Below are 26,901 nucleotides of genomic sequence, written 5' to 3'. Positions count from 1 at the left end.
GCCACAACACCTGGAATTGCCAGAACCCGGGAGATCCTGCCATCAAAATGTCTCCTGTTGTGCTGAAGTGACTTGAAAATGTATAATCCTGACAAAATACAAGGATTTTTTTTTTTCCTTTTTTCCACATCAGATAACATTTCAGTTCCATTTTCTGGCTGCATCCTCATTTTTCCCAACTGTTGCCTACAACAGTATTACAAAATTCCAAAACAGCCACTGTTTGATAAGGTCCTCACTAGCCCATAATGATATTGTAGAAAGCTGATTTTACATGATGGGAAACTCAGTTGGGAAAAGCTCATTATTTAAGTACCTGATGCCCAGGGTTATGACAGATGCTTTACAAGACAAAGATGGTTCAGACATCCAGGTATTCTGGACAAAAACAACACAGTTGAGAAGCAAAACCACAAAACCAAAATGAAACAACCAAAAAAACCACCAAACAAAACCCAAGCAAGAATTAGCCATGGGACTCACACTTTCTGTCCCTGATTGAAGATTCCCAGACAAGCAACTTGATTTATTTTCCTTTTAGCTCTCAATCTACAGAATAAAAACGACCCATCTGAGTGAATCCTTCTCTAGGTATTTACTGTGCAGAATTTAAGGAGACACTTTAAACACTGAGGACCTGGAACTGCAGGTGAACAGGGACATTTCAACCCCAGAGAGCTCAGGACCTTCAGACTCAGTATTTTGTTTCCTTTGCCAATGAACAGCCCATTCTTCCCCCTCATCCCAATCCCTCTCCTCCCTCATCCCCTTGTGATCACTGGCCAAGGGTTGAACAAGGCAGAGCTGAATGAGCCTCAGTGACATCCTCATGAGCATGTTGGGGGTACAAGGAGGTAATAACTCTGAGATGAGCCCATAACACAACACATTTAATTGAAATAAAACCATAGTACACCTCAACATATTCATACATGCTATATATTATGTCATAACATATCATATATTACAACTTCTTGAAGATGGGCAGTTTTCTAGACAAAGCACAGCCAAATCCACATGGTTCCCATTCAAGATGGATTTAAGTGGGAAACAAACCCAAATTTTAATAAAGTAACTGAAGATGACAATGAACTTACACTAAAATCAATAAATATGTACATCTATGTATATACACACATGAAATGCAATACAAGCCTAAAAGGGCCAATTTTCCTTTGCAAGGAGGTGAATTTCCAGGGATGGGGCAGTGAGGAGTGGCCTTCAAGTCACCAGGAACTCCCTCAGTTTATGGCAGGACACTGTAAAGGAGCTTGTTCAGGTGACAATGAGACCTCTGCTCATTGCAAAGCAAATACACACAATTTTGTGTCTCTAATTTAAAATGAAAGCCCAGGTGTACCAGGCAGTGGTCTCCTCATGGACCATTTCTGCACACCTTCAGGAGGTTGCTCTGGAAGCCCAAAAATATCATGGAGGGAAGTATGTGAACTCCTACAGTTCCTTTTAATTTCGTTTCAAATTAAAATTCGTTTCATATTAAATACTCTTGGATCCTTCAAAGCAGAGGAAGGAGAAGAGAAAGAAAAATGTTGATACAAATCTGCCCTGCCGGGTTCAGCTGAGGACAAGAATTCAAAGGCTTGAACTTACCTGGAATTTCAAAGAAAATTACCCAAACGTGGGGATTTCTGTCTTCCTGGGGAGCTCCCTGCGTGTGCCGTGCAGAGAGGCCACACCTCTCCTGGCAGAAGTGCCTCCAGAGCAGGGAGGTTTTGGGTCCCTCTCTGCTGCACCTTTTAGGAAGATACTTTCAAACCCCCTCTGACCCCCCAGCTCCTGGCTGGGGCAGCAAAGATCATCTTAGAGCACCTTTACAGCCTTGCTGCCACCAACCAACCTTGTCAGAAGACTCTCCCATCTGTTTAAGGGCTGGCACACTCACCTCCTGGTATCACCACTGGATTTGGAGCTTCCTCATTTTACTTTTTGAGGTGAACCCCTCTTACATAAATTTTTGAAAATCAGCAAGAATACTTTTCTCCCTTTTAATGCAGCTGTGGTAAGTTTTCATCAGAAGAACTGTGTCTAGGTGTGGGATAGCCCCTCTGATAAGACACAACACCTTATTTAATTGTCATTTACCTTTGGGCTTCACATGATGGATATTCATAGCCAGGATCCATCAGTTCCCGAGGAGCAGAAGAGATCTTTTGCTGTTTCTGCTCTCTCTCCTTCACCCCCTAATAAAACCTCCTTTGAGATTATCAAGTTTTTCCCAACCTATGACCTAAATTCTCCCTGTTGTTTAGTCTATCCCTGTCACCTAATGAGAAGATCTGATATCCCACCTTCCTTGCAGTTTTAGGCAGTTTCAGCAGTTTTCCCAGTCTGAACAGGCTCGTTTTTCCTAGAAATTCCTTAGAAATTGTCTCTCAGCCACTCCCTTGCATTGCTAATGCTCAGTTTGGCACCTTTTCCCTGGGAAAAACCCCATGTTGGGCAACAAGACCAAGTTTCCATGCAAGCCATTTCGGATATTCCGCCCTGTCCATGCTGTCCCTTCCAATATGCACCTTATTTACATTATCTACATGTAGAGCAGCTGCCCAAGGAGGAGCCAGACCCTCGTGGGAAGGCAGAGCATCACTGGTGCCTGTATATCTCCACACTCAGCCCCCTCCTCAGGTCTCTCCCCTCTCCCCAGGTCCCGCCGGGCTGTGCTGGGGGGATGACGCACACGGATTTCGACCGGTTCTCCTTCACTTCCCGGACCTTTTCCGTGTTCCCCACTGTGGGAAGAGAAAAAAAACCACCAACTGGGATGAGAAACATTCATCTTTGTGGGTCAACAGGAATGAGGAGATCCCAGGAGCTACTAAGGTGGCCATGTGCTCACTAGGGAAGAGCTGTTCCACCCCAAGGATCGCTTCTCAGTTATAAAACCAATGATCAGTGTTTCAACGGAAGAAAAACCCCCCCAAAAAGACAATTTAACCCCTGGTTTATACTTTGAAGTACACTACATATCTGGATCAATATCATCATTCTCTGTCAGTCCCCACCTGCAACTTTACAAAACAAGAATTCCCATCAGCGACCACCTTAGAAGAGTTTTGGAAGGTGCAGGAGCACCTGGAACATCACCTTGCCACATTAAGTGATTTAGGAGGGGGAGGGATGTACATGCAACCACCCTGGAAGGGTTACAGTCTCCTTCAGTCCTGTCACCAGACTGTCTCAGGGGCCACGGTGCTCACATTTTCCCTGGGGTGATAAAAAGCCTACCCAGAAACGTTATTTTTGACCACTTTGCTCTTCAGAAAGAACATCATTTAAATATTCATAGTAAGCTGTGGATTAAAACAGCTGGATGAGGCAACCTGATCTAGTGGGAGATGTCCCTGTTCATGGCAGAGGGGTTGGACTAGACGGCCTTGAAAGATCTCTTCCCACCCAAACTATTCCCACTGATCTCGGGTTGGGCTGAGAAGGGGCCCCAGGGTTGGGAAGGCTCTTCTTGCTCATTCCTGATGCTCATCTACAGAGCCCCACTTTGTCCACACATCCTCCCTGAACCTGTTGGGTCATCCCACATGGAGGAGGGGGCAGGGAGGGCAGGGAATCACCCCCAGGCCCCCCCAACTTACCAGTGAAGGAACGGCAGAGCTTGAGCTGGGGGGTGGGATCACCTTGTGCCGAGCAGGAATCATCTTTCTGGGACTGAGGGAGAGAAGGACTTTAGTGCATTTATGGAGACAGCTACAAGTCTGGGAGCTACACTCCTGCCTCATAAATAAGCATTTGCAACCTATAAGGATTCCACTCCCATTTGTTTAACTTCTGCCATGAAAAAAAAACAAAGTAAACCAAACCAAAGCAAACCAACCAACCAACCAACCAAACAAACAAACAGAAGTATTGCTAAAAATAGACCGAATGGATGGCAGGAAACATTTACAGACACTGATTTGAGTTGGTGGAAGAGGTCTGGGCTCTCCAGGAGTGGTTGGGAGGATGGGAAGGAGCAGCCCTGGAGCTGGGAGGATGGAGCAGGGAAAGCAAAGCTGTCCCCAGGATGTGGCTGTTTCTCACACCTTGGCTGTTCCCCACCTTGGCTGCAGGCCAAGGAGGCAGGTAACGAGCTGCACTAACGAGCTCCCTGTCCTTTCACTCCAGTGCTAATCTCCACCCTCCAGGACAAAACAAATAGAACTAAAAAAAAATCCAAATCAGGTAGCACAATGCTGCCTGGATTGTTCGGTGCCGCCGTAAACTGGGAATAAGTCTCTCACGCAGCTGTGATTTGGCACCTCGGTCCAGCAGCCCAGACTGCCAAAATAACTCTGGACACCTCCCAGCCTGGTTTGCTGTTTTGTTTCGGTTCGTTCTCCTCCCTCCCCTAACGAGGACCGCTGCCCTCCAGCCCTTGTTCTCCCTTTTATGGACCATTTTAATAACAATGCCTTCCCGGCTCCCTGGAAAGCCATTCCCAGGGGCATTTAACATTCTCGGAGCCTGCTCCGTGAAAGGGCTCGGGCATAATTACCAAAGGCGGTGTGTCATTTACGCACAGGGCTCACGGGCAGCTCCACGTCGGCTCCTTCTGGGGGAGCGCACCCGTGTTTTGGCAGAAGAAAAGAGGCCGAAGTTGCCTGGCTACAGGTGCAGGGATTTGCTGGCGCTCAGCGGGAAATAAAGGCTATCCCGGGGGCTATCTCGGCCCCCACCCTGCCAGCCTAGGCTGTGCTGGAGCCCTGCCTAAAATAAGGCGAGCCCCAAAGGCGGGCGGCGCTGGGAGCCAGCGGGATGCGCGGCTCCAGGAAGCGGCAGCCTTCGGCAGGAATTTTGTCCCGAGGCGGAGGAAGGCGAACTTTCTGCTGGAAATAGATAGTCTTGGAGTTAATCCTCTGGGCTACAGTTCAGCTCTGAAGTCACCCCGAACTCCTGCCAAGGTTTTTCTGCCTGGTGTAAATCATTTAACCTGCGCCGCTGGCTCCGGGGGGGATGAGGACTGTTCTTTTCTTGCTGCTTCCCTCTGCTTTTTCCCGGTTTGCTCTCCAACCTCTCCTTGGCAGGGGCTCCAAAGGCAGCCTAAGAACCCCCTCTCGCTACTGCCAAAGCCCAGGTAGACACCTAAAGTGCAGGAGACCCCTAAAGGCACCCAGGAGAGGTGATTCACAGTCACAGAATGCTTTGGGTTGGAAGGGACCCTTAAGATCATCCAGTTCCAATCCCAGTCCATCCTGGCTGGAGCCTGGTGTTCATTCTGGCCCGGGCACTGGTTTCTCCTGTGGAAGGAGATGGATTGTCCATGAGCCAAGAGGAATTTGGCTCCTCCCCAGCCCGGTGAAGCCACAGACCTACAGAAGGAAGCTGTTCCACCCATCCCTTATTTTGTGGTGACTGACACGGGGGGGGGTGGGGGGAAGACCAACCAGCACCTGATAAATTATGAGATGAATCCAAGCTGCACTACCTTCATCTTTAATAGCAAAGCACTAACCAGCTTCATTAAGAAAGAAAAATATATATGTAAACACACAGCAAGCAGAAAAAACGGGGTTTCTACTGAACCGAAGGGATTCTTTAATTATTCCCTCAGCTCCCAACACTTAACCGACTGGATGCATCACCAAAGCTTTTTCCAACAGGCTGGCAACAGAACTGCAGGAGTTTCACCAGCCCCAGAGGGGTTTCAGTGGCCCTTTGCTGGAAGTTCCTTCCCCATCCCTGCATTTCCAGTTGGATGTGCAAACACAGTTGTAATGCTTCCATCTCGTGGTGAGATGTAGAATAGAAGCACATGTGGAGTGACAGCAGTCAGTTTTTTCTTGCTGACTCAAAACCTGGAAGGCCAAAGCCTTCCCCTTTGGGAATGTCTGACAATCAGAAAAATCTCAAACATTAACTACCTTATTTTTCATTCACCTCTTTTTTTTTTTTAATCAGGAAAATGCCATTTTCTTGTCAACTTGGCATGAAACTAAATATAAGTAGCAGCTTTTTTGCCCAAAAATTTAAAGTATGGGGCTGCTTATAATGGGCTAAAATCTACTTTTTAGTACAGTGTTCCTTCTTTCTGCTGATAAATTCTGCAATCTGTCCTCCTACAGCAGGAAGTAGCAGTGTTCACCCACCCCCCTTAATATTACGTAATATTATATATATAAAATTAATACCATGTTAATATTCCAGGGCTCTGTTAGAACATTTTCTCATCACTTTGGGGCATTGCCTTATTTCTATTCACAGCAAAGCAAGGCAGATATTCCTATAAATTACCAGATAAGCTGCTGATGTCACAAAATAGGCCTGGCTTATTTTGGGCACAGCTGGATGGTTCTTGCCTTAGAGTCACCCTTGCAGGTGTCACTGGGATCAGCTCCCAATGTTTAGTATCTCTCTCTTCAAGGCCAGGTTGGACAGGGCTTGGAGCAACCTGATCTAGTGGAAGATGTCCCCATCCATGGCCAGGGATTGGAACTGGATGGTCCTTAAGGTCCCTTTCAATCAAACTGGCATTTTCCAGGACCCACAGGGCATTTTCCACCCTCACAGGGCATCAAACACCATCCATGAGTCAGAGACAGTGAGTTCTACTGCCTTTGCAATTCCCCAAAAATATTCTCCTCCCTGAAAGCCCAGCTGTAAGAATACAAAGGAACAGGAGTAACAGCCCTCCCAAAGCTCCTAAATTTGCCACCTCATGCAGCAGCAAAGGGGAAAGCAGGAGCACAAGGGTTAACAATCAAATATCCTTAAAGCAGGAACGTCGTGCTGAAAATCAGCCGGAGTTTGATGTTGCTCTTTTGAAGTTTAATTATACCAAATGTTCTACAGGAACATGCCATGTTCTTGCCTATCTATTTTGAATTGTAAGTACCAATCAGCATGTAAATGATCAAATTAAAGCTTTTAAGTTGTTTGCAAGAGCTGGAGCACCTTTCTGTGAATGAAGGGCTGAGAAGCAGCAGCTTTTGGGGCGTTGCTGCTGTCCTGGGTGGGCTCCTCCATGATTGGTATTGCCACAAGGAAAATGGAGAGGAAGAAAGCCCATGACAGCCCCAAGTTCTTGTGCTGTCGTGGAAAAAATACTACCTAAAGAAAGGTTATCTATTTCTTTTTCAAAGGTCATTTTGTTCTCCTTAATGATGGAGCCTTGCTGCCCAGGTTAGAGATCACAGTCCACACTGGGACAGTGTGAACAGCCATCACAGCCTAAAATCTGGAGAAGTGGGTGAAATTTAGGGATGGCTCAGCAATTACTGCAAGCACCAAGCCTGACAGGGCTCAAGGACAGCCTTGGACAACACTCTCAGGTACATGGTGGGATTCTTGGGGCTGTCCTGTGAAGGGCCAGGAGCTGGACTTTGATGGTCGCTGTGGGTCCCTTCTAACTCAGAATATTCCATGATTCTACCGTGCTGCTGATCTGGAGGTTTGGGAACAGAATCTGGCAGGGGTTAAATGCTTTTCCTCTAGAACAGGAGTAGAGAGGATGGGAGGAACTGAAAAGACCAAATCTGCTCCTCATGCACCATCCCTGGACTATTTTGTCTTTCCGTGAGGAAATTGGCCCAGCTTCTCTCACTGACTTCCAAAGAAGTTAGGAAAAGTCTTCAGCACAGACATTGTATTCACCTTGTTTCTCCTCTGATGCAGAACATGAACCAACTGTGCCAGCAGTAAACTGGAAAAAGTTTTGGCTCTCCCAGGAATCCAGTAAGCAAAACTTCTCTCTATTTTCTCTCCGGAACTGTAGCTGCTTTTAAAAACAAAAACCCCACCTCCAGAATAAATAGGAAAGCTCCCAAAAATGCTGCAGTCCTTTCGAAAGAGTTGGGGGGGTGGGGAACCACCAGTTTCAAATATTTACAGTCCACCTGGACCACTGACAACGGGGGAACCAAATTCCTGCCTTTGATCGAATTGCCCAGAAAACATGGGAAAAACAGACCTTGGAATGTACAGAGTGAAGCCCAATTAATAACATTTGCTCAGTAAACAACCTTCCTAGCATGGAAGGCTGGGTCCACAAGGCAGTGGATGGGGCTGTGCTCAGGATGGCTCCTTGGTTTGGCATGAGTTGGGTTGGGTTCTTTTGCTTCAGTGTTTCCTGCTCACTGGAATGTGATTTGGGATTAAGATACCCTTTCTTTTTTAGTTTAAGGTACCAGGATTTGTCTTTTAAAGGAAATACCCTCAGCAATAAAGAGGCTGTAGTTACATCTGCCCAGGGAAAGCAGCCTGTGCATGATCCCTGCTTGTTCCTGCTCCCTCTTACCTCCTTCCTGGAGCTGCCCGCGTCGCTCCCGCTCACTTCCACGAGGAGGCTCTTGTGCCGGAGGATCAGGATCTCCTTGGCATGTTCCGAGGGCTCGGACTCGCCGGGCAGGGTGTGCCTGTTGTACGCCGGGCCCTGCACGAGGCACCAGAGAGGAGCTGGATGTGGGACCGTCCCAGCCTTCACTTCACTGCCTTCACCCCTGTAACCATCCCACCTATTTATGGGGATAAACTGATCCATGAGAGGTGGGGAGGGAGGGAAAGCCACGGAGGGGAGAAAGGGCTCCAAACTCTGCTTTCTTTGGGTGAGATCACCCAAGAAATCACTGAATGACAAGACTGAGATACAGCTCTGATAGTCCAGGTAACACATGGAATGAGTGCCACGACTCTGCTCGAGGCACCTTCAGCCCCAGCCCTACAACATCTTATATCAGCCCCACCTTCCTATATAGATCATGCAAACAACAGGTACCATAAACCCCAAAGTGAAACCTCCCACTAACATCCGTGGGAGTTGGGATAACTCTGTCACTACAAGGGGTGAGGCTGGATTTGGGCAGGAGTAAGTGCAAACAGGATCTGTGCCTTTATCCTCATCCCCTTCACCACATCTATAGGTTTCCTCCCAGCCTTATTTCCTTGCTTCCCTTGGCTCAGCAGAGGGACAGGAGGGGGTGGCTGATCCCCCTGTGCTGAGTGCCTGCACCAGCCCCATCCCCAAGGACTCCTCATTCCGTGTGTAATCCGTAAAACAAAGGCTTAGGTGGATTTTAGGGATAAGGCTCCTTGTGAACAGCAATTACCATGCACAGCCCTGGTGCTGTGCAAAACCCCAGCCATGATCCCCGAGTGGCTCTGTAAACAGAGAGCAGGGTTTGTGCTCTTTCACCAGCTGTACCAGTTCCGTGGCAAACCTGCCGGGCGGCTTTGAAACCTCTGCACATCAACTCTCACTCACAGCTCACCCACCGTGTCCCCTTCCATGGAAAAAAGTGCAGTGTGAGGATAACACACCCCTGCTCTGCCCTGTCAGTAACCAGGAGCTGCTGCTGGATGTGCCTGAAGTTCCATGTGCTCCTCCTTTCTCCTTTCTGCTGCCGGGTACTGATGCCGAAAATACTCCGGGAAATTATAGGCTGACTGGGGGAACCTTTCAAAAGCTGTCATGTGCAAACAGAAATGTGCCACTGACTTGGAAACTGGATCTGGCTCCACACAGCCAACTATTCTCTGCTCACAAAGAGACATCATGGGTAATTATGGAAACATTCATAACATCTGCTCAGGCTGCTCAGATAACTGAGGTAACTTGTGCTGTTGGACAGTTAAAATACAGATGGAGGGAAAAGTTATACCGTTCTCCTGATCCGGTACAGGTTCCTCGCCAAAATTTCCTGCATATTATCCAGGACATCAGGATTCTGAGTATCCTCCAGTTTTTGGTCTGTTCTGACAGTCCTGTCGTTGCTGCTGCAAAGAAAACCAGGACCCCTCATTTTAGAAGGGACACAACCAGTGCATCCCCAAATCCCAGCACCCCCAGCAGCCCTTCAGCCAACATGACCAACAGCTCATCCTTGCAGAGGGGGAATTTAGTATTTGCATCAGAGCTGTGCTGACGTTGTGCTCCTGGGTGGATAGAAGAGCTGTGGCAGAGCAGAACCATCTGTGAGGGGTGAAGTGCCCATTCTGGCACTCAAACACTCATCCCTGCTGTCTCACTGGTGGTTCCTCCAGGACACCTCATGGTGCAAAACCCTCAAAAACTGGGCAAGAGCCTTCTCCTCAGAGCATTGTTTCCACATCACTCAGGTAAGGCTCCATGTCATCGGTGTCAGCAGATGCCCATCCAGCCCTTCATTTGTAACACCCACCCGCTGACCTTCGAGAGATTTAGGAGGTCTAAGAGGGTTTACTCACAGCAGGGAGGGGTGGGCAGGCCCATGGCCCAGCTGCCCAGCCTCTGCCAGCTCGATGGCGTGTTTCCTCTCCAGCTTCTCGTAGAGCAGCACGATGCTGGACTTGGGCTGGTCATACTCCCTGAGCAGGATCTTCTGCAGGTATTTGCTGTTGAAATATTCTAATCTGGTTGAGGACAAAGCAAGGTGGGCTTAGTCTGCTCCAGGACTCCCCAGCACCAAACCAGACCTGAGCAAGGCAGCAGGTTCACAGCCCACAGCTGTCCCATATTCCATTATATTACATTATATCCCATCACTTTCTATCCAGAAATTGATGGTCCAAGAGGTCTATCCCTAATTATTTCTGCACTCCAGTACATGAGCCAAAATATTAAAACCTTCCCAAATACAATAAAAACTCCCCAAAATGCCAAACTTAGCATGAGCTCCACTGTAAGTCTTGCAAGCACATGCAGCAGCCCCAGATTTAAACACTTCCAGATTCCCTTTTGAGCCATTTTTCTTGCTTTCAGCTCAAATCATAGAATCATTTAGGTTGAAAAAGACCTCTAAAATCAGTATCTCTAAAGGAGCCAGGATGCTCCTCAGTAGCAGTGATTCCCATACCCTCTAGTGGCACTTCCAAGCATGAGCATTCCAAAAAAAAAAAAAAAAAAGAAAAAGAAAATCTACCAGCTGCATCTGTGTCTGCACAGCCAAGGAATTAAATCTGGTAGATTGCTATTAGTATATTTTATGTTATTTGTGTTTGGGTTTTTTTTAAATCTCACTGTCGTTTTTTAAAATTTCAAAATGTACAAACTATGGGAATTTAATGAAAATTGAGCACTTGGCTACAGAAATCTGTAGAGATCCTCTGTAATTTCAGTCCACAACAAGCAGTGCTGCAAACTCATAGTTTTAATGTTAATTTTTAATGTTTTAATGCTAATTGCCAAGCCTGGGCTGGGGAGCTCAGCTCCCACCTGGCCAGACAGGCAGGAGGGCACAGGCAGGGATGGGCTGTGTGTCGTGGCCATTCCACTGCCAGCAGATTCCTGTGGATGAGAAGGGACAAACAACACAGGAGAGGAGAAAGGATCTTTTTAGGGCGAGGTACCAGAGGTGTCTGCAAGCAGGGAAGCGCTCCAAGAACCTGGAGCCACCTTGGACAAGGAAAAGCTGCCCCTGTGTCAGCTCTCTTGTGCCACAAGGATGAACAAGGCTCAGCTGCCCACAGCAGAAACTCTGGGAATAGAAACCAGCCTCCTTTTTTTTTCCTATGCATGTCCACAGTTGTCTTTTGGCACATCCTTACTTGTCTTTCCAGTAATACTGTCCCCAGTGTCCAGATATATCTTCAATGCCAGCCAGCAGATGATCCAAGAACTAAAGAGAAGAGAGGATTTGGCTGTACCCCGGGGATGAACCCAGCCAGCAAACAGCAAGAGCCACACACAGCACAGGGGATGCTTCCAGCTCAGAATATGGAGCTGGGAAACAAGGAGAGGGGGTTTGGGGTAGTTCCCCATCCAGTCATCCACGTGGATTTGTTGGTTCTGGAGTACAATAAGTGGTTTGCTTTCAGATCTGGGCAAGCAGAGAATAAATGCTGGGGGACATGAACCTGCACCTGATTGTGCAGGATGGCTGAGGGCTCACATGTCCTGCCCACTGGGCCTTGAGAAGCAGGAAATACTCCTACTGGGGTTTTTGAGGACAATCTGACTCAGGGAATCAGGATATCACTGCAGATAACTCATAAATGATGTTTTGTCTTGAATACTTAATACTGCCTTCCCCCAGACACTTCCCACTAATCACTGGCCATATTGTGCCTCATACAGAGGTTTTTATTATTGTTTAAAATATTAAAATTATATTTAAAATCCCGGACAGGTTGATTTTTTTCACCTAGAAGTTAAATCTTTGTAGTTTCCCAAATTGTTTTCCCTCCTACTGGCATCTCTGAATGGGGAGAGGGCTCTGCTCTGCTGCCCCTCCCCACTCAGGTATCAATGACCCTGGAGCTTCCTCCAGCTCTAATTGTTTTTTTAATTATTTTTTCTTGGGTCAGAGACAGAAAATTTCAGAGTGGCTCCCTCAGCCCTGCCGCCTGGTGGGGGTTTAGTGTGCTCACATTGGCAGCTGCATGTTCTGAGGACCTCCAAAACCACTGGAGTGCCCCATCCCTGGAAGTGTCCAAGGCCAGGTTGGACAGGGCTTGGAGCAAACTGGGATAGTGGAAAGTGTCCCTGCCCATGGAAGGGGGTGGGATGAGATGAGCTTTAAGGTCCCTTCCATCTGCCCCATTCTACAATTCTAAGAAATTAAACCCACACACGCTGATCCTCATTCCTGTGAGGAACAGTGTCCCGACCATCCAGATGGAGAAATAAATTTGAGAAGGAAAGCTATCCTGGCTTCTGCATCCCTGATTTCCAACTACCTGCATTATTACCTTCTCAACTTAATTGGTACACAGTCACTTTCAGCTCCCATCTCCTAATAAACACATTCCCAGAGATGATTTACTATTCACACAGCAACAAAAGAAGAAACTCTTCTCTGTTCCCGGTAGGAAAAGACTCTTCAGCCCCTCGAGCTGTTCTGTTCACCTCAGACAAAGCCCTGCAGAACAACCTCATTGTGAGGGTGCCAAACAGGTTTTGTAAATGTCCTCAGCCCTAATGGCTTTATTTCTAAAGAAGACAATGACAATAATATTCCTGAAGGAGCCAAACCCACAGAAATGTGACTGGGATTGAACAATTGGATTCAGAAATATCCTAACTGTGCATGGGATGCAGATGCAAACGCAAAGCATCAGCTGGATGGGTGGAATCCCTTGACCTCCTGGAGCTGAGCCTCCCTCTGAAGTCCTCTATGACTAGAAATACCAATGTTTGGATGGTGAGAACAAAGTGACTGAAATCCTGAAATCCCACCTTTGGGTTATGGATTTAGAATCATGGAATGGTTTGGGTTGAATGGGACATTAAAGATCACTTCATTCCACCCCATGACATGGGCAGGGACACCTTCCCCTAGACCAGGTTGCTCCAAACCCCATCCAACCTGGCTTCAAACCACTTCAGAGGTTTCCTCCACCCCAACCTCATCCTCCCTTTTCTGATTCTTTTGCAGAAATATCCAAACCATTGGTGGTGATGGGACTGGGGAACACACGGAAGATCCCAACCCTGAAAGCTACCAAGTCTCATTTTCTTTCTATCTCTCTTTTCAGGGAAGCAGAAAAATTGGAGTTAAGTCGTAAAGTTTTGGGTAAGGGATCATCTTTTCCTATCATGTTTGTGCATTACCTGATGGAACATCAGCCTGATTGGTGGCTGCTCTTCCAAAACAAACAACAGCCCATGGTTAGGAAACTGCACAGGACTTCCAACCTGCAAAGGGACTGACCTGAGGAGGATTTGGGTCAAACTGCAGATCTGTAGGGTCCCTGGAGACACCCCCATTTTAGAAGGCCCATCCTATCAGCAAAGATATCAGAAAGCTCTGGCCTCCTGTTGATCCTTACCCGGATGTGGATCTGCTCTCCCACTGTGGGAGCACTCTCCCTTTTCCTCTTGACAGCCAACAGGTCAACGAGAGGACGGATGGTCATTCCCTGCAAAACAACCACAAACACAGAAATCAGCCTTTTTTCCCATCAAATGTTCCTGGTGGGACAAAACCACCACCAGCACGGGGATGAGCCGTGTTCTGCTGTCTGAGCCAGCACCTCTCATCTGCCCTGCTTTAGTGGCAAGATATGACCTGCAAAGCTTCAACAAGACTAGAACCTGCTCTCCCAACTGCAAACCAAACCCAGGGTTTGCTCGTGGGAGCAGCCTGTCAGCGGGAGCTCACGTGGAGAATTCGGGATGGGGGAGGCACAGAGGGAACGCTCCACTCGCCTCCTCTGGCAGCTCAGAGCCCACAGAAAGCCAACCAATAATTCCAAGGTCAAGCCTGTGGTCTGACGTTGCTCGTGGACTCCCAAATGGAGAGGGGCTTGGAATGATCAAAGTTCAAATGCCTGAAACAATGATAATCCCTGAGATTTCTCAGCGTGGAGCCTCTGCCAGCAACTGTCTGCTCACTTCTGGAGCTTTATGTGTCACAGCCCATTACTCCAACGATCTCTGGTGGCCAGCCAGTGGCTAAGTTTGCCAATCAAAGCATCCACCTGGTGGGAAGGGTCAAGGGAAAAGTTTTAATGTCCTTTAAGCCTCGTGAGAGAACTTCTAAAACACTGCTGTGGTGTGTTTCTTAGTCTGGCTTCAGTATTAAATGACTTTTCTAGGACATGTTTACAGCAAAAATGATGGAGTAGTTGATGTTTATGACTTCTGAATGTCACAAATGCTGGCACAGAGGAGAGTTGAACACATTTTTAATTGCAGAAACAATTAATGTGTCATTTTAATAGCTAATAGCAATAAAAAATGCATTGCTATTCAGGGTCAACAACACAGAACTCACAAATTCAGAAATAACAGATATTACAAAAATTAGGTGGAGACTATGCTGCTTATCCTCTTGGATAATCAGCTGCAGTTGTTTGCATTCATAAAGCAGCATTTGGGACCGTTGTGGGAATCCCATGTCATCTCCCAGCACACCTGGAGGTCCCTGGTGATGCTCCTCTGCTCACCAGGGACAGCTCAACCAAGGGCATCACCTGAGGCTCTGTCATGGCCCACACAACGTTTTCCACCTCCAGCCATCCAAAGGGGCAATGTGGGCAGCAAACAAACCCCCCCACCTCTTCACAACTCTTATATTTGCTAAGGATTCCATGGAAGAGGTCACAGGTCACTGAGTTGGGAGAGTGAACCTCAAATGGAGAGCACAGCATTTCATTTCAAACCACAGCGAGAGGCAGAACAATGAGGGCTTTTTGTGACATTCCAGCCAAGCCCACAGCTCCTTGGAGGGCTTCCTGGTCTGCATGGCTCATCTCCAGCCCGCTTGGAAGCACTGAGGATTAGACAATTGCTCAGTCAACCTTCTCAAAATTATTAACCAGGCTTTTTGTGGGAAGAGCCTTGTGCAACTGGGTTAGAGAGGCCAAGAGAGAGGAGTTTCCTGGGTTGTGCAGTGCTGTGATAGACCCATGGATGGACAAGCCCAGCTATTTTACAGGATTGTCCTTCCTCTGTAGCAGTGTGGTCAGCATTGCTGAGGGAATCAAAGAAGGAAGTGGGTTTGTGCTCTGACAAGATGCTTTGCTGGCCCAAACCAACCTAGAAGGGCCCAAATCATCTCTCCCTTAGTTCCTGTCCTATTTTAACACAGACACCGCCCACCAAATCTGTGTTGAGATCACTGTGAATGTAAAGAAAACTCATTGCACAAAACAACAAGAATGTCCACTATGCACAGAAGTTGTTTCATACCCAGTGTTTCTCTTGTCCTTTCCACCCCCAGTGATGTGCACCCTGAAAAACACTGGGATATTGAAGATTTTCACTCCTCAATCCATTGATGTGTCTGGCAGCAGTGCCACAGACTTTAACCCAGGCTTCTGAAGGTTCATCTGAATTCCTGCCCCTATTACTTTTCCCCACCTTTCCTGTGCTGAGCTGCAGCAATATCTTTCCTCCTCAGCTTTCGAGCAACTTTCCTGGTTTTTTCCTCCCCTGTTCTGGTGGTGGCCTCAGCTCCCCTTGGCACTGCAGGTACCTGGAGCCTGGCAAAGCCTGGCTTCACAGACACCACATCCCCTCTGAATGGCTGAAGGTCAGGGGGTCGCCCCATCCACACGTACCCAGGGGGGACCCTGTTTAACTCTCACCCTTTTGCAAGGAGGTGACATCACCAGTTGAGCTCTGAGCTTACACAAAAGCCCTTTTCCCAGTCCTGGGAAGGATTTCCCGAAGCCTCAGCAGAAAGGAGCTGCTGCCTTAGAACAACCTTTGTGTGAGGCTCAAGAGCGTCTCTGCGTGAGCGGACGTGCCTGGTGACCGGGGCTTTTCAATTCCTGACCCACATTTGCATCTTAAAACTTGTCAACCTCTATCTAAGGCTGCTCCTCCCAGCCCTGGCCCCTGCTCTCTCCTCTCAGGCTGAGGCTGTGCCCAGTCCCACTGCCCTGCGGGTCCCAGTTCCAAACCCATCAGCACGTCCCCCTCCTCGACCACTTTTTCAGCTCAGGATGAGCTCAGGTGGATGTGGGGAAGCAGAGAGTCAGTCCCAACCCTCCACATTGCCCCAGGGCCCAGCACATCCACTGAGGGCTTCAGTGAGCCCAAGTGGAAGGAATTTGCTCTCAGGGTGATGCTGAGCCACAGAACCACTCATTAGTTGTCACCACGAGCCACCATCTCCCAAAGCCCCAGAAACCCCTCTGTTCCCTCCATCCCAGGGCAGGAGAAGGGCAGACCCGGGTCAGCAGCTCCACATGGACCTCATGTCCTTGACCAGGAGCCCCCAGGGAGTTTTTCTGCACAGCAACTTTCCCAGACCCCCATTATCTCACTTGCTTCAGCCCTATGGAGACCCACACTTAATTTTTGGGATAAACATCAGCCTTGCTCACTTCAGGATGACAGGACCCCAGTTTTTCCACCACATCCTCCTTTAAATGTGGTGGAAACCGTTTCCCCCCCCTTGATAAGTGTATTTCAGAGAAGCCCTTGGAGACTCTGTTGAGCAGAGAAGAGACATCCAAGATCCTCATCCCACAAAGGCTGCAGGAATGGTTTTACCACTAGATGTCACAGCAATGCCGAGGCTGCTGCTGCTCCTCCCGAGCCCTGGAGCACCAGAATTCCTTACAGACTCAGCCCTGGAGCCCCAGAACTCCTTACAACCCCAACCTGAGGGAGAGGAACCTTCTCCATGGTCCACCTGGAGGGGTCCCAAGTCGGAATTCATTCAAAATGTCAGTTTTACCTGCACAAACACAGTGAAGAGGATGACGACGGTGGTTGCTGCAATGAAGAGCTTCTTTCTGTGAAATTCAGGGAGCAAGAAAACCAAAGAGAAGCAAATGGCCCCCCGGAGCCCCCCGTAGGCGATGATGAATTGGTCCTTACTGGTGATGGTGTTCACGTGGAATCTGTTCACAAAGAAAGTCAGCACCAGGACCCCTGGAAGGCAGGAGAGAAGACTGAGGCACAGCAAACAAACAGAACAACTGGATAAAACTCATCATCATCTTCTATTTCACTGTAAAATATCCTGGGATGGGTAAACACCAACCGGGAGGAACTGCCCAGGGCCCCAGAGGGTGTGTTACCAACATGCCACTGGAGAATTTTAATTCCAGCCTGGTCCAACAGGTTGAAATTTGATTTGTCCAGATAAAAATTAATCCCCAACATATTTCTGGTTTAGGGGATTACAAATATTGACTGGTCACAGTTCTGAAATATCGATTTATTCTAATTAGTGACAGCAAGTGACTGAATTGCTTGGGTTATAAATGCTCTCGAGGAAAACCATCAGCAACAATTTAGCTGCAAGTTACCCTCCTCCTTCCAAAAGTTTTCAAGCAGTAGCTTGGATAAGTAGCTACATTCCACCTGTGTTAATGTTATTTCTTCCCCTCAAAGATTTATACAGGATGAATTTAAGGCTGTGTGAGGTGACACAGCAATTGCTGTGATTTAAAGCCATTTGCAAATACACAAACAGATGCAGAAAGGTACAAAAAGTCAGGCCTTAAATCAGGCAGCCGTGATTTCCATACCAATAGATGCAATAAACATCTTATTTCCCAAAGATTAATGGCCATTTTGAGAAGTGATGGCACAGCCTGACACTGAATTTTGTCAGGAATTAGCTGTATCAACAGCACTGTTGCTTTTCTAGAGGAGGTTTGTAAGAGAAATAAAAATAGTGCACTTGTACATATCAAACATATTACCACACACCTACAGCTAAAAGTATCTGAACTTTGAGTGCACATCAGACCAGTTTGAAGAAAACAAAAGCTGGGGATGTTTGGGAATAACTCAATTAACTGAACCTTGGAACACCTCCCCCATGTCCAGAGTTCCACAGAGCTGGTGTCCAGAGCAGTTCTTCAGTATCAAGGTTCTTTGAAACTTAAAAAACAACCAAATAAATAAAATAAAGCATTCCTTGCATCACATCTGCACCTACTGCAGAGCTCAGGCAGTGCTGATGATTTAAAGGAACAAAATTTACTTGAGCTGATATCCTGGCCTTTGTCTTCATTTAATCTTTCCTCATAAATTATTATTAGCATGCCCTAAACTAATTCAAGGCCAGTTTGCTGCAAGAGATGACATACAATTAATCACTCTGAGCAGAGTGGATTTTTTTCTGGACATACACCTTGGGAAGGAGCAGACAGAAATCTCCCCAGGGCTTGGGTAATACTGGTGCTGTCCTGCAATGGCTGTATTTTCCTTTTTAGATGATCTTTCTCATATCAAAGTAACTCCCTAAACTTCAGCAGAATGATTTCTCAAATATTTAGGAGCACTGGGAGGGTCCTGTGAAGAACTGAGGTACCATCTGCACACTAATCCCAGCCCTGCCCACCCAAAAGCCCCCAGTTCCTGCAAGTACAATTCCAGTGGCACCTCCCATTTCTAAATCAGTGCCTCCAGCACCTCCAGAATCACAGAATTCTAGAATTGTTAAGGCTGGAAAAGCCCTCAAAGATCATCAGGTCCAACCACTCCCCCAGCACTGCCGAGGCCACCACTAACCCATGTCCCCAAGTGCCACATCCACACGTATTTTGAGCACTTCCAGGGATGATAATTCCACACTTCCCTGGGCAGCCTGTTCCAATGCCTGACCAGCTCTCAATGAAGAAATTTTTCCTAAATATCCAAACATTAATTAATTATTAATTCATCCAGAGCTGCTGGATGGCTCTGAGAAGGTCAAGGTCCAATCTCCACCACCATCCCCAAGGCAGGAGTTTCCCAGCCCATCTTGGAGCAGCTCCTGCCCAGTTCTCACCCTCCCAGCTCCCCAACAGCTCCCCAGGAAAGTGCTGCAGGACAGGGACCATTCAGACCATGTCCAGCCATGGTTTGTGTGTTCTCTCCTGGCTGCAGCCTGAACCTTCCCTGATAATGTTCCCCGTAATTTGAGCTGTACTCAGAAGGGCCTAGAGAGAAATTTTGGGGTGCTTTTGTAGCATTATTATGTTCCTTATGTCTTGCAATGAAGAATTTTTGAGCTAAAAAAGTCAAACTCGTTCAGAACTCCTTTTATCTGAGCAAATAATTCAGGAGAAAACCACTCAATTGTAATAAAACACTTGAATGTACAAATAACTAATGAGCACATTTCCAAGGATGGTGCAGTTATTAAAACAAACCTTGGCACGGATTAACAGCTAATAAACCCCATTCTGCCCTGTCTTGCTAATCATGGCACATCCTATTTATACAATTTCCTGAAGTGTCTGTCAAATTCAAGTTCACTGTTTGACTCAGTGGTTTGTAAACAAAATCCTGTTGAATGTCTTTTAGCTCTCAAATTCTCTGCCAAAAGTGGGTGCTGTTATATTCACAAATACAGTTAATATATAAAAATATCCATAAATGAGGAGACAGGCACTGTGCACTCATTAGGTGACAGCACACTGTGACAGGAAGGGAGGTTCAGCCTCTCCAAATACCAAATCAGCTCAAAATACAACTGGGGATGACAGAAACACAGAATATCCATTTTTCTGGTGATTTACAATGCATGAAAATGGGATCCCAGGGAATTCTGGGACCAGGATTTGTGTTTTCATTATAATTGGGGCTAAAGAAACCCTTGAGAGAGTCATCAGGAGACTATTTTCATGCCTTTCTCTCTTCTTGTTATCACCAAGTCTTGGTGGCTTTATTGCTCTGAGATTGGTCAAACAGTCCAGTAGGTTTCCAAGGGAGGTTCTGGAGTCTCCATCCATGGAGATATTCAAAATCCATCTGGACACAGTCCCTGCCACAGGCAGGGGTTGTTGGACCAGGTGATCTCCAGAGGTCCCTGCCAACCTCAGCAGTTCCCCAATTCTGCCATTCTCAGCCCTGACCTGAAGCTCTTGAGCAGGAGCAGAAGCATCCTCACATTTTACATCCCACATCTCATCTCTCCAGCAGTGACCTGGGTAGATGCTGTTCTGTAAAGCAGATCAGCATCTCCAGGGACAGCTGCTGGAAGGTTCCTGCAGTTTCTCATGGAAAGATGCTGCTGTACATGAGCTTGTTATTAATTAAATCCCTTCAATCTCTGCCTTGCAGAATACGACACGTATCTCTGATCCCAAAGTACCTGCAATTTCCCTCCTGTTGTGAGGATAACAAGGGACCAAGAGGCACTGAAATGGAAGAGGAGATCACGGCAATGGAAGAGGGATCAAAGACAGAGATATTGATAAAATGTCACGAGCACTTCTATTTAACACCAGTGAGTGCCCAGAGCAGGAAACTACAATACAATGAAAGAGCTGGAATTGAGTAGGATGGATGAGGGAAGCATTGGCTGAGATGTCCCAGTTCAGGCCTTGCATTCCCATCTGGGACAGTCACACATGCACAGTAAACAGGAAAGGATGACGGAGGGGCAGGAGCATTCTCTAATGAAACCACATTTTTCACTCCCATAAACAATAATACACATTAAAAAATAAAATGCGTAATTAGCCCTACCTAGAGCTCTCCAAACGAGGCAGAAAATGACAGTGAAGCAGATGTAGGGCCAGTTCCACTCATGGTTTTCTCCAATGGTGGAAACTCCGAGGAAGATGAAGATGAGGGTGTCACTGACGCTGCTCCACATCTTCATGAAGTATTTCACTGTGGTGTGGGACTTCAGAGAGATGTTGGCCTCCACATAACGCTTCATGCCCATGGCACAGGCAATGATGCTGAGAAAGTTAAAACAAACAATAACTTTTTCTCTCCTTAAGCACTGAAAATGGACTCATTGTCATTTATAAAAAAAATACGTTTCATCAAGTCCTGGATGTTTGCAGACATCTCACTTCCTACATGAAGGACATCAAGAGGACGACCAGGACGATAAAATTCAGACAGGTTGCCCAAACTGCCTGAATCTGGTTTTGAACAGCCAAAAAACTCATCACCTTCTGCCTTTGATCAGAGCACACACCAACACCCACAAGTAACGACACCCAACCCTTCCCATCACCACACACTGGTCTCGGTTCTTCCACTTTGCCAAACTCTGACCTTGCAATTGCCTCGTAATTTTTCATGGATAATTGGTTCTTCAAGTTCCAGGGAACATGTGGTTAGTCTGATTCATCAGCTTTCCAAATCAATACATTTTCAGATCAGCAATCCTAGAAGGTCAAAACAATCGAGCGCTCGAAGTATCGAAGCTCCATTTTATTATATTTTAACCTGGACTAAAATATTTCATTCTAAACGTTGTAGCAGCAATAACAAAATGGCTCTAAATTTCCAAGATCTGATTTCCATGGCTATTTTGTAAGGCATCCACATTTTTATTGCATTTAAAATTGTAAAGTTGTGATGGCTCTTGCTGTGGAAAGAGATCCTGAGCATGAGACAAGGATTCAAATCCCTTTTTCACCAAATGTTGTTTGAATTCACATCTTTCACCTCCTAAGAGAATGTACAAATACTTAAAGATATTCCAAAACTGGTCTGTTTTGATTTATCCTATTTAGACCGACCCTCTTTGCCAGAAAGAGCAGCAGGGATTGAACCACAGTCTAAAAAAACCAATAAATTCTTCAGTTTCTGTATCTGCTTCAATAAATAGTGAGTAAAACAGTTCCAGCCAGAAGCTAAGAAATTCAACAAGTATTTATGGGCAAGTGACTTCCAGAGCTGTGGTTTGGGAATGCCTACTGGAGAATGGTATGGGGTCACAGCAGGGACACAGAGAGGGAATAAACCTGATCTGTCAGGGCCTCAAAGATAGACACTGCCACCAGGGCAAGGGAAAAAAAAGGGAAAAAGAAAGGAAAAAAACCAAAATCAAACTAAAACCCATTTGCAGAGCTGTTTCCCAGACTGGGTTGCATTCACAGTTGTCATATTTTTTGGGCTATGCAGAACTGATTTTTTTGGCAATCAAATTATTTTCCAGTGAAACAAAGTGCCAAAAGCTGGTTTTTATAATCCAGTATTCCCTGGGCACGACGGGACAAATTGTTTGAACTCCAGATATGTAAGAGAGGCATTTCTAATTTGGCAATTAGAAGGGCACAGGGCAGGAATCAGTTGCCTTTGCCATTGTTTGGCTTTAGAAAAAATGCATTATTCAAAAGAACAGCAAATGGGTTCCATAATGGGTACAGCAGATTGTGATTGATGGAAGGAGACACCATTAGGATTGAATGTTTTCTGCTCCACGATGATTATGCAGCATATTTATTTCACTGTTCTGTCTTGCACTCCTATAAATAGGCTTTTCCTACCTATTCCCAGAGCTAGAATTGTTTGCAGGAACACTCGAATATTGCTCCTATTAACCAGCTGAGGAAACAAAATCTGCAAGACACGGGAATGGTTTATATCCAAAGCAACATCATTAGTTTTAAAATAGATCTCTCAGATCCTCCTGTGCCGAGCTCAGAACCCACTTCATTTTATTATTTTCTTTTCATCTTCATTATTCTCAGCTGCACAGTTGTTTACACTGCAGCAACTGATGCAGGCTCAGAGTCTTTGGGGGAATATTAGGTGGTTGTGATCCTCAGCACCAGCTGACTCAGTTTTGGTGGGAGAACCAAACACAACAGAATTCAGCCCACAGAAACCAGGAGGGCTGGATCACTCTGGTTTTCATCTCTCTCTGCTTCCCAAGGTGAGATTTTGGTGAACATTGGGGTCATTATATCTAATTTTTATCTCAGCACCTGCCCTACCAGGGAAATGCATGACAAGATAAGCACAAAGTTAGTTTCTTAAAACTGAAGGATCTGGCCCCAAATCCTTCATTTTATGGAAAGATCTACCCAGTAAAAAGAAAAATAGATTAATTGAGTGATCTCTGACAACTTTGACTGAAATTGGTCAGATTTCCAACACTACTGGAGACAGGGAGGTGCTAGATGAGACCCTCAGGAGCCCTGACAGATCCATGAGCTGTGTCTGAGCTTCTGGTGCCAAGTCAGAAGTTTCCATTAGAGCCCTCTGCTCCCAAAGAGCAGGAATATTTCAGGCTTCAGCTCCATAGGGAATGCACAGCTCCCATCCTATCCCTCTCTGCTCTGTGCCCGCAGGGGCTGTGCATCCTCTGGGAGCACCACCCAGGGTGGGCTGATGGCAGGACGTGCAGATGGGGAGGGGGATGTGAGAGCAGACATGCTGTAAACCACGACCAAACCTTTCCAAGGATCTGACTAAACCCTTGTAACCCTTCCCATGTTGGTTTTGACTGGGCCACACGGAAAATAACTAAAGAAGCCAAGAAAGCCTCTTCTGGCTCTGCCAAACCTACTCAAACTCTCACTGCTTGAACATCCAGGCTTTCCAGACAAAAACCATGGAGCTCAAACAAACATTCCTCAATAACCTGCATAAATCCACCAGCAGGATTGCTGGTGACTTGCAATTTGACGTGTAATTTGGGAAATGGAGCTGCACTTGGAGAGGGCTCCGCCACGGGCTTTGATGGCCAGCACACACAGATTTCCAACTCAGCAGAGCTGAAAACTTTGTCTGATATTTTTTTCACCCAGGGAAAGGACATTTTCAGACAGGACAGATGTTTTTTCCTGGACAGGAACTCACGCCACAATCCCTGAGAGGTGGAACATCTCGGCGGTGAGGTAGGACAGGTAGCTGTAGAGGAAGACGAAGAGCGGCTCGATGACGCGGATGTCCTTGGTGAAGCGCGTGGTGAAGGCGGCCGTGAACCCAAAACTCAGCCCCACCAACACCCCTCCCAGCCCAACCACAAAGAATTTCCCAACTCCTGCAAAAACGTCCACGCTTTTGATGGTTGGCATCTCACAGAAAGACCGGAAGAGCTTGTAGAGCACCTTTGGGGGGGAAAATGAAAGAGAGAAATGGGTGTTAGTGAGACACTCACCAGACGTGGCCACACGTGGTCATGACACCAAACACACTGCTGGGATTTTTGACAGTGCAGGGTCACCATCCTTCCCTGAGGTCTGGGTCCTACCAAGAGCCTGCTGTGGCACTCCTGGGCGTTCCTGTCCCCAGACATACAAAGAGCTCTTCATCTGAAAGCTTCTGTGTTCACCTGAAAGCTGCTCAGGACCTCAGGACAGAGAATTGGACCGGGAGCCCTCTGCTAGAAGAGGCTGTTGATGCCTTTTCCCTCAGCATATCAGAAAATCCTTAAGGTTGGAAAAGATTTCCAAGATCACCAAGTCCAACCATCAACCAGCACCACCACCATGTTCACCACTAAACTATTTAATCAAGTGCCACATCCACACATTTTTGGAACGCTTTCAGGGATGGTGACTGCAGCACTGCCCAGAACAGCCTGTTCCTATGCTTGACCACTCTTTCCATGAAGAAATTATCCCTGATATCCAATCTAAACCTCTCCTGGCGCATCTCGAGGCTGTTTCCTCTTGTCCTGGCCCTTGTTCCCTGGGAGCAGAGCCCGACCTCCCTCCTGTCAGGGAGTTGCAGAGAGACAGAAGGTCCCCCCGAGTCTCCTTTTCTCCCGGCTGAGATCTCACACCCCACCCTTCCTTTAAACACTAAAGGACCGCTAAACACCCCAAACCAGGCTGGTCCTCACCACTGTCACGGCGTCGTTGAGGAGGGACTCCCCAAAGACCAGGATGTGCAGCTTCTCGTTGACGTGGATCTCCTCGAACACGGCCAGCACGGCCACGGGGTCCACGGCGGCGATGAGGCTCCCGAAGAGCAGGTTGTGGAGCAGCGACACGTCCTGCAGCCGGAAGGCCCTCACCTGGCAGATGCCGTAGAGGGAGAAGCCGATCCCAAACACGTTCCATATGGTGCCCACCACGGCGTAGAGCAGGATGGTGCCGATGTTCTCGAAGAAGGGGCGGCTGGGCATGAAGTAACCGGCGTCCAGCACGATGGGGGGCAGCAGGTAGAGGAAGAAGATGTCGCTGTCCATCACCGGGGGGGACCTGTCGTTCAGGCCGTAAATGATCCCCCCCATGATGAGCCCTACGAAGATCAACAAGCAGCTCTCGGGAACCACAGAAGGCAGCTTGTTGTAGAGATGGAACCCTGGGAGGGGATGGAGAGAGAAAAATTTGGGTTGTCTCACCTCGTTGGGTCAGGAAATTCCCCGTTCTCCCACCATCAGCAAATTACAGCTTGGAGCAGCAGAAATAAGTGCACCCAGTGAAGGTGAAGTCGCTCAGAAATAGATATAAGAAACAAAATATATGGGTCTATGGAGAATATATAATATATATATTACATATATATATATTACATATATATATGTGTGTGTGTGTATAAATATACAAATATATAATGTATATATATAAATATACAAATATATACATATATACAAATATATAAATATATACATATATACAAATATATAAATATATAAATATATAAATATATACATATATACAAATATATAAATATATACACATATACACATATGCATGTAATATAACTATATGAATATATAAAAATATATAACAAAAATATATATAATAGATGATATATAATATTATACATTTTATATTATATATTGTAATATTAGTAATATTATTTCTATGTATCATTTTATTGATATTATTGCATTATAGTAATATTATAATATATAATTTATGTAATTATATTATTGTATAATTAATTACAGTAAATATAAGTACAGCAATGTACACAGCAGTATACATAACATATCTTAAATTTTTTTTGTAAATATAAAATATTATATAATGGATTATATATTTTATAAAATACTATAGATAGAATTATATAATATATAACATATAATATAATATATAAAATTATATAGAGTGTTATAGATAGAATTGTACATACAAAACACAATATTAATACTTCCCATTAATGGGCTGGGCACATTATCTCAGGCTCCAAGACTGGAGAGGATCTGAAGCCAAGGCCACCCCTTCCCACCCCATCCCATCCCTGCTTCCCCTGTCCAGCCCTCACCTATCTTGGCCAGGGATGCCAACATGATCCAGAGGGTGATCTCGAAGGGCACCTGGACGTGCTGATAATCCAGGGAGAAGAACGTGTGCTCCGAGGACTCATTCCCTGGGGCCTCCTCGGCTGCCCAGCTGATGTTCTCCAGGGTCACGTCCTCCAGCAGCGGCTCCTGCAGGGCTCCCACCCCGGGGGCCTGGAGAAGGCAGGAGAGCAAGGACCCAGCCAGGACAGCGGCTGCTCCCTGCTCCTCCATCTCCCTGGGAGCCTCTGGCTGCTCCCAGTTGGTGGCTCTGGCGGGTGAGCAGTTGGGAATGCTGCTGGACACACACGCATCGTGTGGGTGGCTGCAAAGGGAGGAGCAAACGCTCCACCTCCCAGACTCCCCTCCCTGGTCCATCAGCTTCCAGCTGGGAGATCCCACTGGAGATTCGCACCCTTTGGAACAACATGGCCAAATAGAGGCTCCTCCTGCGGATGCTTCCTCGAAGGAAAGCCTCGTGAGCCCTCAGACCAACGGCACAAGGGGCATGTTAGTCCTAACTCTGGGCATTTTTGGCTCCCAGTCTCTCAAAAACCCTTCTTGGAGGGGAACAAAATTAATCTTCACTGTCAGAGCAGCCAGACCTGACAGAATGGGTCCCATAAAAAAAGCCCCATCCAGAAACAGCTCCATC

The 26,901-nt window shown here is 46.7% G+C and overlaps 1 protein-coding gene across 1 annotated transcript; it reads right to left on the bottom strand.

Moving 5' to 3' along the window:
* Nucleotides 1-1,168: 1,168 nt before the first annotated feature.
* LOC113990266 (sodium/hydrogen exchanger 2-like) lies at nt 1,169-26,480 on the bottom strand. The gene is made up of 12 exons (XM_027725517.2): nt 26,231-26,480; nt 24,858-25,321; nt 23,870-24,120; nt 20,789-21,006; nt 17,055-17,251; nt 13,693-13,782; nt 11,470-11,540; nt 10,171-10,335; nt 9,606-9,720; nt 8,246-8,380; nt 3,609-3,675; nt 1,169-2,750 (listed from the first exon to the last, which is right to left on the bottom strand). Exons 1-12 carry the CDS (start codon nt 26,478-26,480, stop codon nt 2,605-2,607), a joined length of 2,169 nt encoding a protein of 722 aa, XP_027581318.1. The 3' UTR covers nt 1,169-2,604.
* Between the last annotated feature and the right edge of the window lie 421 nt (nt 26,481-26,901).

Source organism: Pipra filicauda, unplaced genomic scaffold, assembly GCF_003945595.2.
Source record: "Pipra filicauda isolate LSUMZ 115617 unplaced genomic scaffold, ASM394559v2 scaffold281_size1565311_pilon, whole genome shotgun sequence".
Classification (NCBI taxonomy): domain Eukaryota; kingdom Metazoa; phylum Chordata; class Aves; order Passeriformes; family Pipridae; genus Pipra; species Pipra filicauda.
The sequence above is the reverse complement of the archived record's forward strand: the minus strand, read 5'-3'. Positions and strand labels throughout refer to the sequence as shown.

Bases quoted from the DNA above. Each gene is read 5' to 3' on its own strand.
- LOC113990266 (XM_027725517.2), bottom strand. From the start codon at position 26,480: ATGGAGGAGCAGGGAGCAGCCGCTGTCCTGGCTGGGTCCTTGCTCTCC. The intron at 13,783-17,054 runs GTAAAACTGACA...GTTGTTTTGCAG, and splicing joins TCTTCACTGTGTTTGTGCAG to GGAATGACCATCCGTCCTCT. The intron at 9,721-10,170 runs GTGAGTAAACCC...TTTTCTTTGCAG, and splicing joins CCTGCCCACCCCTCCCTGCT to CAGCAACGACAGGACTGTCA.